This window comes from Acipenser ruthenus, chromosome 2 (genome assembly GCF_902713425.1).
Source record: "Acipenser ruthenus chromosome 2, fAciRut3.2 maternal haplotype, whole genome shotgun sequence".
Classification (NCBI taxonomy): domain Eukaryota; kingdom Metazoa; phylum Chordata; class Actinopteri; order Acipenseriformes; family Acipenseridae; genus Acipenser; species Acipenser ruthenus.
In genome coordinates this window covers 17822643-17835817 of record NC_081190.1, presented here as the reverse complement: position 1 = coordinate 17835817, position 13175 = coordinate 17822643, and the positions used below count along the sequence as shown (strand labels likewise).

Genomic DNA, 13175 nt, shown 5'->3' with positions numbered 1-13175 from the left:
AATATACTGGAATATACTGTACAGGCTACTTGAACACTTACATCCTTGTTTCAGATATTCTTCAACTGAACGGCAAGCACCAGGAGTTCCAGAATAAACCGGAAACACCAAGATTTTGTAGCGCTTCAGAGGTTTAATATCGCCTAAGGAAAAACACACATATGGCATGTTGAGTGAAAAATAACTTTACTAAGTGCAACCTATCTTACCAACTTATAGACTTATGGTATACAACATCAAAAACATTTTATATATCCAAGTTACAGAATATATTTCTAATGTTCCACATTATGATTAAATGATGCAAAAGGCTCTCACGGTCATTGAAAATGTATTTTCTTTCAATAATTATAGTTAATACAATAACAGGATTAAGTATTTAAATCCAACCACCTCAAAAAAGACTAAAAGGATTCAAATCAAGCAATACTACATTGATCTTCTTCCCATGACAAGTCTGTTACTAACATAAAGTCATTTTTGTGGTTGATTATTTACCTTTTAGGAATGTATTAATAGAAGATGCTGACACACGCTGCCATTCAATGGATTCAGTGGAACACCCTCCCCCTTCCTCCATCATTGCGCACCACTCAATAACATACTCCGTTATATTAGGAGTGGCCTTCCACTCTACCCGCAATTTGCCATCTTGTGGAAATGCCTTCAAATCTTCCACTGGAGGACGCTCTGAAATAACAGCGAGAGTTAAATATAATAATGCTTAGAAAGTTTCACCACAATTAGATAAGCAGCTCCAGATAGCGAATAGGTCAAACACTAAAAAGTGCCTCCACTGTGGTATATCCCCATCAATAGGGATATGCATCTCCTAGTTATTATATGTTTATGTAAGAGGGAGTGCATATAGTTAGTATAGCATAAATGATCAAAAGCATGTAGAAACTTGCTGAAAAGGAAATGGAAAAGAAATCAATACAAAGTGAATTGTAAAACTAATGCAAAAAATGACAAAGGAGTCATGTCCAGAGATTAAAACAATATGGCAGTGAAATGGTTAATTTCTACTGGACATTTCAACCTCTTCAGCAACATTAGTTTATTATTGAACAGAGAAGATTAGTTCAGATATTGTAGATCCTACCAAAGTTTTCATACACTGTGTTGTATGTGCTCCATGCGTTGCCATTGCTGGTAGCGTCACGTGAGCTGTTCAGTGTGTTGATATGTTGATATGTAAATTTGCCAGCGGGGGGGCGTATCAACCTCCACCTCCGTCTCGATGTCCTGCCTATCACTCAGCAGCGAATGCACGCATCCACACGGCAGATGGCTACTCTGTCACAAGCATTAATACCTTGTATCTTTATAAACAATGGATTTAGGGGAGCTCCCTAATAAAAGCTGAATCTCAAAACAATAATTGTGTGAATATAGTAATTGTTACAGCTGTGTATAACGGTATTTAAAACAGGATTCATTTATCTGACTTTTTACATATCCGCCCTGACTCTGGTCCCACCGCAGTCGGATATGCGATGGATTACTGTACATTCTGAAAAACAAAACAAACTCGTCACACATACCCTTTTGACTGTCTGCCGGAATAACCAACGATGCACGAGGAGATTGTCCTTTTGAATTAAAGGCAGCGACAGTTATACGATAGGTTCTTCCTTCTGTTAACATGTAGTCTGCACTTGTTCCATTAACTGTGAAGCGTTTTACTGCAGGATAGCGTCCCGCTTCAATCTCTACTTCATATCCCAATATCTTTCCGTTTGCAACAGAGGGATCTGGTTCCTGTAATTAAAGACAAAATATGCTTCATTTAAAATCGCATTGATCACTTTTATTAAACTTTTTTTAATTGGTAACTTTCAAGATGCAGATCAGAATCAGAATTAAAGAAATGATGAAGATTTGAATGTAAATCTAATAGTAATGTATTCAACGATTGTTTATCTGAGTGCCTACTATCGTTAGATAACCCTTTAAGGACCGAAAATAAATACCGTGTTGGAAAAAAAAAGAAAAGTTTTATGGTTTCTGAAGTCATTTTGACCTGTAGAAATACTAGAATTGAATTGTCAAGGTTGTCTACTAATAAGATTGTAGGCAGGATTTACTCTTGGCCACCTATACAATGGTTTCCTCCTCCCATTAAAGTTATGTGGACAGTTCATAACAAGGCGCAGCAGAGTTGCAAATCTGAGCCCTTTAGTATGAAGGGGTTTCTCCTTGTTTTAATAAAAACAAAGTACCATATGATGGATTACCTTCCACATCAGTGTTACAAGTCGATTTTTGTCAGAATCAGAAGGGCCAATAACTCTCCAGAGATCTGGTTTTCCAGAAGGTTCTTAAAAAGTAAAAATAAATATAAACATTACTGAAGTAAATACATTTAATACATTTCACTGGATTCCTCTTTGAATAATCAACTAAAGACATGCACATTTCTCTCATGGATTTCAAATTTAAGTTCAAATTTCATTAAATGGAGATAATATTTTTTTTTGTTGAACACGCTAAAACAAAGCAAAAAAAACAAACAAAAAAAAACAGTAAATCAAGGAAAAAATGTAAAATAAGAACAAGGAGAGTTGCTTACTGGCTTCGGGCGTTGTTGCACTCATTTCTTTACTCCAGTCACTCCAGTAGCCAAAACCATCTTCTTTGATGCACCGGACAGAAACTCGGTACTCTGTATAGGGCTTAAGGTCTTGAAGTCTAAATGACTTAATGCTGCTTCCTGTTTCACTCAGTGGAACCTGTAAACAGTGTTTAGTGAATATCACTTTAGTAACTATTACATGCCTTTTTATTTCAATAACTGAAACTTCTTATAAAATGCATTAAAACTGGTATAATATTTACAAATAAATCAATGCACTGCAACAAGCATACTGCTCACAGTTTAAACTACTTTGGATTTTTTTTTATCTTTACTTTTGCACAACATAAACATCCCAAATGCTTAGATATTTTTGACAAAAATGTTTTACCTCCGTCCAGTCTGAACTGCTGGCGCTCCTGTAACGAATGTTGTACTTCAGTTTAAAGAGAAGCGGATTTAAAATGAGATTCCAGGACACCACCAACGAGTTGGGAAACTCCTTTTCAGAACTAATCTTTTCAATCTCTGGAGGACTCGGTTTCACTGTAAAAACAAATACAAAACACAAATGTATGAATATGCTACATACAAATAAAAAAAATAAAAAAGGATAATAATAATAATAATAATAATAATAATAATAATAATAATTTACTTCATCGCAACATGCAATCATCATAAGATATGGATTCTAGGATTTGTATGTATGCCATTTTATTTGCAGTTATCATATTTAAAATAAGTATGAAAGAATCAGGTCAAAACATTGCAACGTTAGTACAAAAATGTCAGGTTAGGTGGAACAATGGGTCAGCCATATTTAAGATTTACAAAAGAGCCAAGTGAACGAGGCAGTGACAGGTATCCTCCACTGTACACTTACCAACGTCTACTGGATCCAAATAACTTTGTTTTGATGTGCTTTTTCCAAGTTGGTTCTCTGCTTCAACCCAGATCATCATGTTGACAAAAACAGGCATGGTTGTCATTTTTAATTCGCCTTCGTCAATTCTGGATATATTTTCATAAGTATTAGTAATCCTATAAAAGGAAGATGAAGAAGACTTTGAATCAGATATACTAAATACTATTAAAATTACAAGTGCCCATGTCTATCAATTGAGATTCACAACTTACAGTGCTCCCCCTGTAGGAACAATTCAATAATTGATAACTTGATTAGTTCTCTTACTAACAATATTTAATTGACATGTTACAAAGATCGAGGATTTACTATGAACACACATTCACGCGCAGACACAAGGAATGTTTAATAAATAGTAGTATTTTATTAAGTACACAAACAATAAACAGAAATCAGAAAAGACATCTTAGTGTCTAAGCACAAACACAATTCAAAAAGCTCTCAATACACTCATGCTGGCTAACAGGCAATTGAAATATGACACCGCCTGTCTCCTCACACACAAACAGCACCCGAGCAAGCTGCCACGTAGTAGCTCGCTCACACACACGCCCCCACATACAATCACAGCCTCAGACTGAAACAATGCAGAATATATCACATTAAGCTTATCAGTGGTATACAGAGTAAGTATATGGCAAGTGTACTTTTAAAGAAATTCTTCATACAACAATATGAGGTAGATTACTTATAGTTACTTCAACAAGTTTCACTAAAAGTTATTTCACAGGCAGTGTGCAAGCTAAATAATTAACTGTTCAATTCTATGTGAATGTGTTACAATTAATTAATTTAGTTCCATGAAAGGAAAATGCAACTGGAGTTATACTCAATGGTTCCTTGAAGTTTAGACTTTTGGTCTGCTGGTTTGGAAACTCAATCTGTTGAAGTGTCCAGTACAAAAACTCTCCTCTCCGCAACAAAGTCTTCAATCCCACATTGGATCAAACTCTGCAAAAAAGCTTTCAAGAATCAACAAACCGCTGCAACAAAGTCTTCAGTCCTCGGTATAGGATCCACAACAGCGCCCGTCCGCTCTGTCCTCTTTGCTGAATCTTTTAGCTACGCAGGTAGAAGGGCACAGTTTATTTTGGATACTGTGGTATTTGGTGTACACAGACCCAGACAGGTTTGTCTAATAACAGTCTCTGTAAGTTTTACGGCAGTCATCCAGCCGGGCCTCAGTCTCCTTGCTTGTGTTAGTTGTCACGCTTGCAGCTTGCTTCCTCTTCTTGGTTCCGTTTTCAGATTCCCGGAGTTGCAGCTTTGCGTAGCAGAGTGACAGCACCTTATTTAGCATTCGATGTGGAGTGCAAAATGTCCAGTTTTGCTTGGATATTTATAGTCTTTTTCACTCTGCTAAATAGCCACTTTCATGAGATCATTTGTGCATCTTGCCTTTTTTAAAACTCACAGTCCTTTGATGTTTTAATGTCCTTTTCTACTGGGACATCGCTAGTTTATGTCTTCCTTCCGTCAAAATGATTGTTGTTGCACATGTGAATTATCTGTACATAATTCAACTGTCCGCTCAGCCTAATCCAGTTCAGGCGCCAGTCCTCTAATCAGTAGGTCACATAGTTCAGTATATTTTGCAAGCCAGAGGCCCCCTTCAAGACACAGCAGTTTGCCCTGTTTCTCAAGACACACAGTTTCATTAACCCTTTGCGGTCCATTTATTAATTGCGCGTCAGGCACGCCAGGTATAATTAATTTTCACACGCGCCATTAATTTTAGACGCGCTGTTTAAAAGTATTTTTTTCCACAGTCAAACGGGTTTAAATGGCCCTGCATATCAACAAAGCACTCACTAGGCATCTCCAGCCCCGCCCCACCCTTTCGTTTTCTATAGCGTTCACCTATGTAAGAAATAAATAATAATAATAATAATAATAATAATAATAATAATAATAATAGTCGTACATACCGATCGATCATCCCCGGATCACTCGTTTTATCACCAAACTCCTCAATAATGCGATCCAAGTCATTATTTTATTACTATAACATCTCAAAAAAGCTCTGCAAATGTTCGTGTTTTCTGTGCGCTGATTCAGTCAGCCAACTTGTTTACTTATGACCGCCCCCGTTATCTGATACCTGATACCATGTATGACTAATCATGAGATACGCCTTTTTTTTTTTTTTTTCTTTTTCGACTTGTCTCGGCTCCTGTCGCTCCCACTCGGCAACTGAATGGTTTTCTCGGCTTTTTCCAGAGAAAAAACGACTAGACACCCGTTTATTGCGTTGCTATAATGATGTCGGACCCAGTCCGACAAAGGACCTGTGAGGAATAATTGCAATGTCGGACCCAGTCCGACAATGGACCGCAAAGGGTTAATGAATCCAGTTACATTTCTAATACAGAACAGGTGGGTCTTGAGAGTTGATTTAAAGTGAGAGACGGTGGAAGCATCACGCACCAAAGCTGGGAGAGACTTCCAAAAAGTCGGAGCCATGAAGCTAAACGAGCGTTCTCCAAGATCACACACTTTGCATGGCTGCGGTTACCTCCTCATGCCTGTTGCCATGGTTGCAGTTTGTGTGAAGATGGCAACGGTTGCATACGTCACACATGATTCGCACTACAATAGGTTATCTATGAATCAGCCTTATCTTTGAATTAGCCTACTAAGGTCTTTGTTTAAAATTGTTTTTAAATTTGTCATTTTTCCTAAGATCTGCTAATAGTGAGCCTAATGCAAATGAACAGGTGGGCCTCAGGTAAAAAAGTTTGGGAACCTGATACAAAGTACTATTTTCCTGCAGAAATTAACACAAGTGCAAGTTATACAAAGCTCCCTTATAAAACAAAAGTAAAAAGACTTCCTGTGTTATTTTCCTTTTTAAACCCTTTGCAGTCCATTTATTAAGTGCGCGTCAGGCACGTCACGTCCCATTTATTTTCACACGCACAGTTAATTTTAGACACGCTGTTTAAAAGTATTTTTTTTCCCCACAGTCAAACAGGTTTAAAATGTATCAGCCAGCTTGTTTCCTTATGACCGCCCATATGGGATGCCAGGGGCAAGTATGACTATTCATGAGATACGCCCTTTTTTATTTATTTATTTTTTTCGACTTGTCTCGGCTCCTGTCGCTCCCACTCGGCCACTGAATGGTTTTCTCGGCTTTTTCCGGAGAAAAAACGACTAGAAACCCGTTTTTTGCGTTGTTTTGATGATGTCGGACAGGGTCCGACAATGGACCTGATAGGAATAATTGCAATGGCGGACCAGGTCCGACATAGGACCGCAAAAGGGTTAAAGTTTCTCATTCTATGTCAGTTATGTACTTTTTGTAATCAATAAAAATAATTCAGCTGCTAAGTGGCGCATCCGGCAAAGGCACTCTGCGTGAAGTGCAGACACGCCCTATAGCTTGGAGGTCGTCGGTTCCGGTCCAGGCTATTCCACTGCCGACCCAGGAGGCGGCGACAATTAGCCGAGCAGCGCCCGGGTGGGGAGGGCTTAGGTCGGCCAGGGTGTCCTCGGCTCACCGTGCACCAGCGACCCCTGCGAGACTGCAAGCTGCCCAGAGCTGGGTGGTCCTCCAACGCTGTAGCTCTGAGGTAGCTGCATGGCGGGCCTGCAGAGTGAAAAGAAGCAGACGGCTGACGGCGCACGTTTTGGAGGACGCACGTGTCTGTCTTCGTCTCTCCCGAGTCAGCGTGGGGGTGGCAGCAGTGAGCCGGGTTGAAATGTAAAAAAAAAAAAAATAAGAAGAATTGGGTTTTCCAAATTGGAGAGAAAATGAGAAAAAATGATTGGCGATTCCAAACTTAAAAAAAATAAAAAAATAAATTTAAAAACAGATTTTTTTTTTTTGTGAACAAAAACGAAAATCCCCGGGAGCATAGTGTCACCATAACCCATAGAAAGTATGAAGCTGAAATGGTTTATGAGATATTAGCAGTTGAAGTAACAGCCACATTGCAATGATAATTACATATAGGCCTAAGCACCCCTCACGGAACGCTTAATTATATATGAATTCGAAATCATAACACACTAGCCAAATTCATATGGTTTTACTTTTTGATCTTTTTAGTTTTCAATACTGTACTTTCACTTTGACTCGAGACAATACATACGTCTGTGCTTTGAGTGTATATCGTGTGTCCAAGTGTGATTCTCTCCCAGGATTCCAGGTACACAGCATAGTATCAGAGAGGCTTTTACCAGCCTGATGCACAATGCATGTCAGATTCTGAGGCTTTTCAGGGGGAACTGAAACAAGAAAATAATTAGAAATATTGTACCTATTAAGATTTGTAATTAAAAACAAGAAATCCTTAACAGACAACACATTTTTAATTCACATGGATTTCTGTACATCTCTACTATTTATTCCTCTTGAAGAGGAGAACGTGTGTGTGCGTGTGCTTGTGTTTCATATAAACATTGCTTGCAAACATGACTTGGAACACATAATTCGGCGTAGTTCACTTGAGAAAAGAAACAGGACTTAATGGTAGTTCATATCTGGATTTAAGTGTGCTTTCCGAGTCAGTCAGCAGAATCTTCTGTCATATGATCCAAATAAAAAAAGACAAAAATAAAAATAAAATATGCATACCACCAGCTACAGTACTTCACAAAAATTATGAAAAGCTAAACATCCATCATATAGCAGAAGGTATTTGCTAATATTACATTTATTAAAGTGTATACATTTTAGAATCAGATTTGTTTGCTGATACGATAGAGATAAATACTTACATCCTTTGTTTAAAAAAATTCCGTAGATATTGTGTTCCACTTGTCCATGTAACATGACATTACAAGTTAAGGGGCTGTTTAATTCATCGGTGATGTTGACAGTGATGCGGATAGCTGTATCGTTTATCTTTGTGTACTGCTCCTTTGGAACTTTGTGCTGTTGAAATTTCCAGTACATGTCGTCAGCATTAGCCACATGTTGACGAATACAGGACTCAAACAGAACACAGGTAGCCGTGAACTCGGTGTGAAGTTCCACTGCTGAAGGAACGGGTTCAATTACACCACACTGGAGATCAAGCCCACCTGCAAGACACAGTTTACTGGCGTTAATGTGTATTTAAAAAAATAAAAATACACTGACGGAATGGGAAAGAATACCTTCATTAAGCTTCAATCAATTATTACAAAACACTGATTGGTGAACGTGAATTGTACCTCAGAATATTTACAACACAATGCTACCAAAAACTATTCATATATTTACCCTAATGCCTTGTTTCTATATGCCACTAGGATGGAGCTGAATGTGATTCGACAGCAAATCAATTCAACATGATTTGAACTGGGATTCTGACAGTACGAGTCTGGAATATGGCCGAGAACCTCTAATAGAGGAAACAACACTACAAGCGTCCACGTTCTTTCCTGCTGACAGCAACAGTGGCAGTTCATTGTAACAAGGTTTTGAATGCAAGTCTCTAACTTTAATACCATAAATTAAAAGAAAATATTACTGACATATAAATTTAGAAATATATATAAACCCACATAATCCCTACAGTTTAGATACACTGTGGTAATTAAACTGGGGTCAAATGAATAACCTATCTAGTGGGTTTTTTTTTTTTTTTAACATCAGGAAATACGTAGCTTATGACTTACCCATCACACACAACACATTGAGTTGAGCACAGAGGACCAGCACCAACAGGTTCTGAGAAACGTGCATCTTTCTTGATTTCTCTGGAGGAAAAAAATATATACAATTTAAAAATAAATGTAACATCATTTAAAAATTAAAATGACTGGAAAATCCAAAGTTATCCCTTTCCTGCTACATCATTTTAATATGTAAATGTTACTTTACATTAGAATGGCTTGACAAGACTTTAGGATGAATACCACACATTATAAAATGGCTGTACTCACTAGCTTGGCTTGGTTACAACATATACAATGTACAGCACAGGATGTGCGCTGCAAATTCATCACTCAACTGCAAGTTTACATACAAAAGCAGTTCTACAGAAAACCACAAGAAATGGTTGGTTGTGTTTTGCTGGTAAAAACGCCCTCAAGAAAACATATATATATAAAAATCATGTCATACAGGATTACATTTTAAACCAAAAAACCTGATACTAAGCATTTTATGGTGATGATGCATAAACCACAAGTGATTGAGAACATGCTGCCAGGACAGGTGTTATGTACAAAAGGAGAGCTGTGTAACTCACATGGTGAGCTTGAACTATATTACAGTTAGCGAGAATTCAAAACAGAATAGCATATTGTAGCAAAATGTAAAAAAAATCCCAAGACACAGAAAAACCCCAGAACAATGTGCCCGTGACCATAAGGATTTCGTTGTTGAAGACAGCAAAAGGAAAGAAGGTACAACTGAAGTGTGCAAGTACTGTCGAGTTACTATACATATTGTGACAGAAAAAAACAGCCCAGGCATTTTGGAAAGTAACCGAAAACAATAATTTCATATAGTATATAAAAAGCAAAAGCCCTGCAAAAAACTGACTTGCATAAAACTTGAATAGCTAAAAATAAGCACGGAAAATGAAATCAAAAAACGAAAAACAGAAACCCTAACTATAATGCACGTCTCAAGGGCTTTCCAATACAAAAAAAATGTTTGTATTTATTTGATGCAAGTGGCCGAGTGACCCCCTTGGTATCCACTTCTGCTGGAATGACCCTTGTGTTTCTCAGAGGAATGACCCACCAATCACAACTGCAGCAACTCCAGGTGTTAATAGAGTTAAAACACAAAAACTTTTAGAATTTTGCTGAAGCTTTTGAACCATTTTTAAAAATATCAATGCGGTCAAACAGATTCTACACTTGTATGCCTACAGTGTGAATAATTTTTTACATTTTTAGTCTGAAACATAAATGTTGCAAAAAAGTTTAAAACTCAGCAGCAACAACTTGTTATAAATAAACTGATGTAAAATAACAAAAAAAATTAGCAGATACATAGAAACTCTAATTTACATTTACATTTTTATTAGCAATGTATACCACGGCACAGCAGGGGGAGCAGTGTTCCATTTACTATCGCATAAGATTAAAGAAAGGAAACTGCTTCCTGTCACCATGGCCTTTCACTTGTGGGTTTCCAGATTTAGCTTTGTGCAGCTTTGTCTAATTATACAAATGTGTAATTGTAACAATTTAAACTTACGCAACTTATGGGTCCAAATCTGGGTTTACAGTAAAACTATGGAATGGCTTTCTGTCCAGCTGTAGAGTGTGACTTCAATAAAGGGTATCTGTTACTCATTTACAAAAAATGTCTGTTCTTACCAATGAGTATAAACTTATGTAATAAATTTCCAGTTTGTTTTTTTAAACCAACCATTTTGCATGTCAGCAGAAGAAAAAGTCAATATTTGAAATACAATAACACACCAGAAGTATATAATGTATAGTGTGTAAAAAAGGAGCTTTGAAGTTGATAAGACCCCTTTCCTGTAGAATCTTGATACATTACTTTTTAAAAGTTTTTTTTGTTTGTTTTTGGCTTCTCCCTGACTCTAAGACCTGTTCAATAACATGGTTTTGATGAAGAGCCAACCTGATATGCTGCTGTCTTTTTCTAGTGCTGTACTGGCAAGTACATTATGTGTTCACTCTAGGCTGTGCACTATTTTCAGCAGGGCTTTCCAGTATTGCACAACCCAGCAAATGCATTGCAGTCCTGTGTACCAAGCTCCATGTTATGAATAAACATTCTGTTCCACTTGCAGAATAATACAAAAAAACTCACCTGGTCAAGAACAGCATGAGCGAAATCTACATCAATCACCCTACCTACTGTGATAACAAGGAACACCTGAAAAAATAACAACACAGCATACACATTAGATCCAAACAGGGTTACAAGTTTGCATACAAACAAGAATGGTAAACAGGTCAAGTATAATATATTACTTTTAATGTCATCAAAATTACTTTTGACTTGACCCCATTAAACACACAGCAAATACAAATAAACAATAAGCACAGATGTTTAATTTACCACAGGAAGCAGTGTGGTCCAGTGGTTAAAGTCCAGGGCTTTTTAACCAGAAGGTCACCGGTTCAAATCCCACCTCTGTCTCTGTGTGACCTGAGCAAGTCACTTAACCTCCTTGTGCTTCCATCCTGTGGATGAGATGTTAAATCAGTGTCCTATTGTAAGTGACTCTGCATATAATGCACAGTTCACAGCCTACCACTGTAAAGCGCTTTGTGATGGTGGTCCACTATGAAAGGCGCTATATAAATACATTATTATTATTATTATTATTATTATTATTATTACCACACCCACATTATTTCTTCATGTATAATAAATGTGTACATTTCTGGTAGAATGTATTACTTTCCAAATGGTTGTTCCTGTTTTTATAATTGAGTTTGTACCTCTGGTTTGTATACAAACTATAATAATGTTCTAAATGCATTAGTCTTTAATGAAGTGGAATTACCTTGAAGCAAACCTCAGTCTAGTGCCCAGATAGCAATCTTCACCACAATTTATTCTTGAGGAATGCCTCAAAAGACAATTGTTAAAAAAACATCTAACCATGTGCTGGCTCTGTGGTGCGGATTACTGTTCACTGAAACCCAGTGACTGCCAACCACAGCATTAAAAGAAGAATTCATCAGCTACACTATACAGCACTTCTAATGCTAGACTTTATTTGTTCATTCTCCACTTTAACTAACGAAATCCAAAATAATAATAATATATTAATATATTAATAAAAATATCTGTTCTGATGAAAATGACTACAAAAAAAGAGAAAGGAATTAAGAGGATATAAAGAACAAATTATTGAGACAGAACCAAGAAATGTTGACAAACTCAACAGGAATGAACTACTTGATTATAAGAAAAGAGAAGAGAGGGTTAAGAGAGTACCATTCATAATACCATATTCTAAATTACTACCCAACATTTCAAAAATAGTTTGGAAGCATTTACGTATACTTCATAATTCAGAAAAAAATGAAAGCACCGATCGTAGCTTTTAGAAGGGATGCAAATTTGGCTGACATTTTAGTCCACAAGAGATCATAGATACATGAAGGGACACTGAATCATGTAAAAGCACATGTAAAGTGTGCAGATATACTGGTAAAGATAAAAGTGAAATTGCAAATAAAGAAAATAAATATTCAGGTCTTAAAAAAATCCATCATGCAAGGATAGCAACTTTGTATACGGTATATTTTGCATAAAATGTAATAAATAAAATATGTAGGAGACAGGTACATCATATAAAAGAATACAGAACTACCTATCAAATATAAGAAATAGAAAAGTAAATGAACCAATAGTTCAGAACTTTACAAGGAACAGACACACCATAGATGACCTAAAGTTTGTGGCTTGTGATGATTCAGTACAGTCAGCCAATCAGCTTCCAGCTCTAGTGGGCTCTAATAGACAGTAGATGCCCGCTGGAACCTCTCAGCACCAACTGTGAATCAAATGTAAAATCAATCCGCTTGTATACTGGCTTTTTAAAAATTACATTCCTGCTTACAGCTAAACTTAATGGCTACTCAGTCAAAAAGCCAGTCTCACCAAAAAGGTACACAAAACACTGTGTGAGAGAAACAGCTGTTCAACTTCTATCTGACCTGGTCTGGAGACAAAAGAAATCTTATTTGTAACAGGACACCATAATGAAAGCTCAATTCGCAACTATTGGA

At 37.0% G+C, this 13175-nt stretch overlaps 1 protein-coding gene across 2 annotated transcripts in view; it reads right to left on the bottom strand.

Moving 5' to 3' along the window:
• Positions 1-13175, bottom strand: part of LOC117400844 (interleukin-6 receptor subunit beta-like) — a 34400-nt gene that overhangs the window by 7401 nt on the left and 13824 nt on the right. For both annotated transcript variants that reach the window (XM_058990380.1, XM_058990385.1), the window contains 12 exons: positions 11491-11615; positions 11239-11304; positions 9117-9197; positions 8232-8537; positions 7604-7739; positions 3465-3622; positions 2970-3124; positions 2576-2735; positions 2241-2323; positions 1548-1764; positions 499-690; positions 42-143 (listed from right to left, as the gene is read on the bottom strand). In XM_058990380.1, the coding sequence (XP_058846363.1) occupies positions 42-143; positions 499-690; positions 1548-1764; positions 2241-2323; positions 2576-2735; positions 2970-3124; positions 3465-3622; positions 7604-7739; positions 8232-8537; positions 9117-9183 (1576 nt within the window). In that variant the 5' untranslated portion in view covers positions 9184-9197; positions 11239-11304; positions 11491-11615. The remainder of the gene's footprint in view (positions 1-41; positions 144-498; positions 691-1547; positions 1765-2240; positions 2324-2575; positions 2736-2969; positions 3125-3464; positions 3623-7603; positions 7740-8231; positions 8538-9116; positions 9198-11238; positions 11305-11490; positions 11616-13175) is intronic.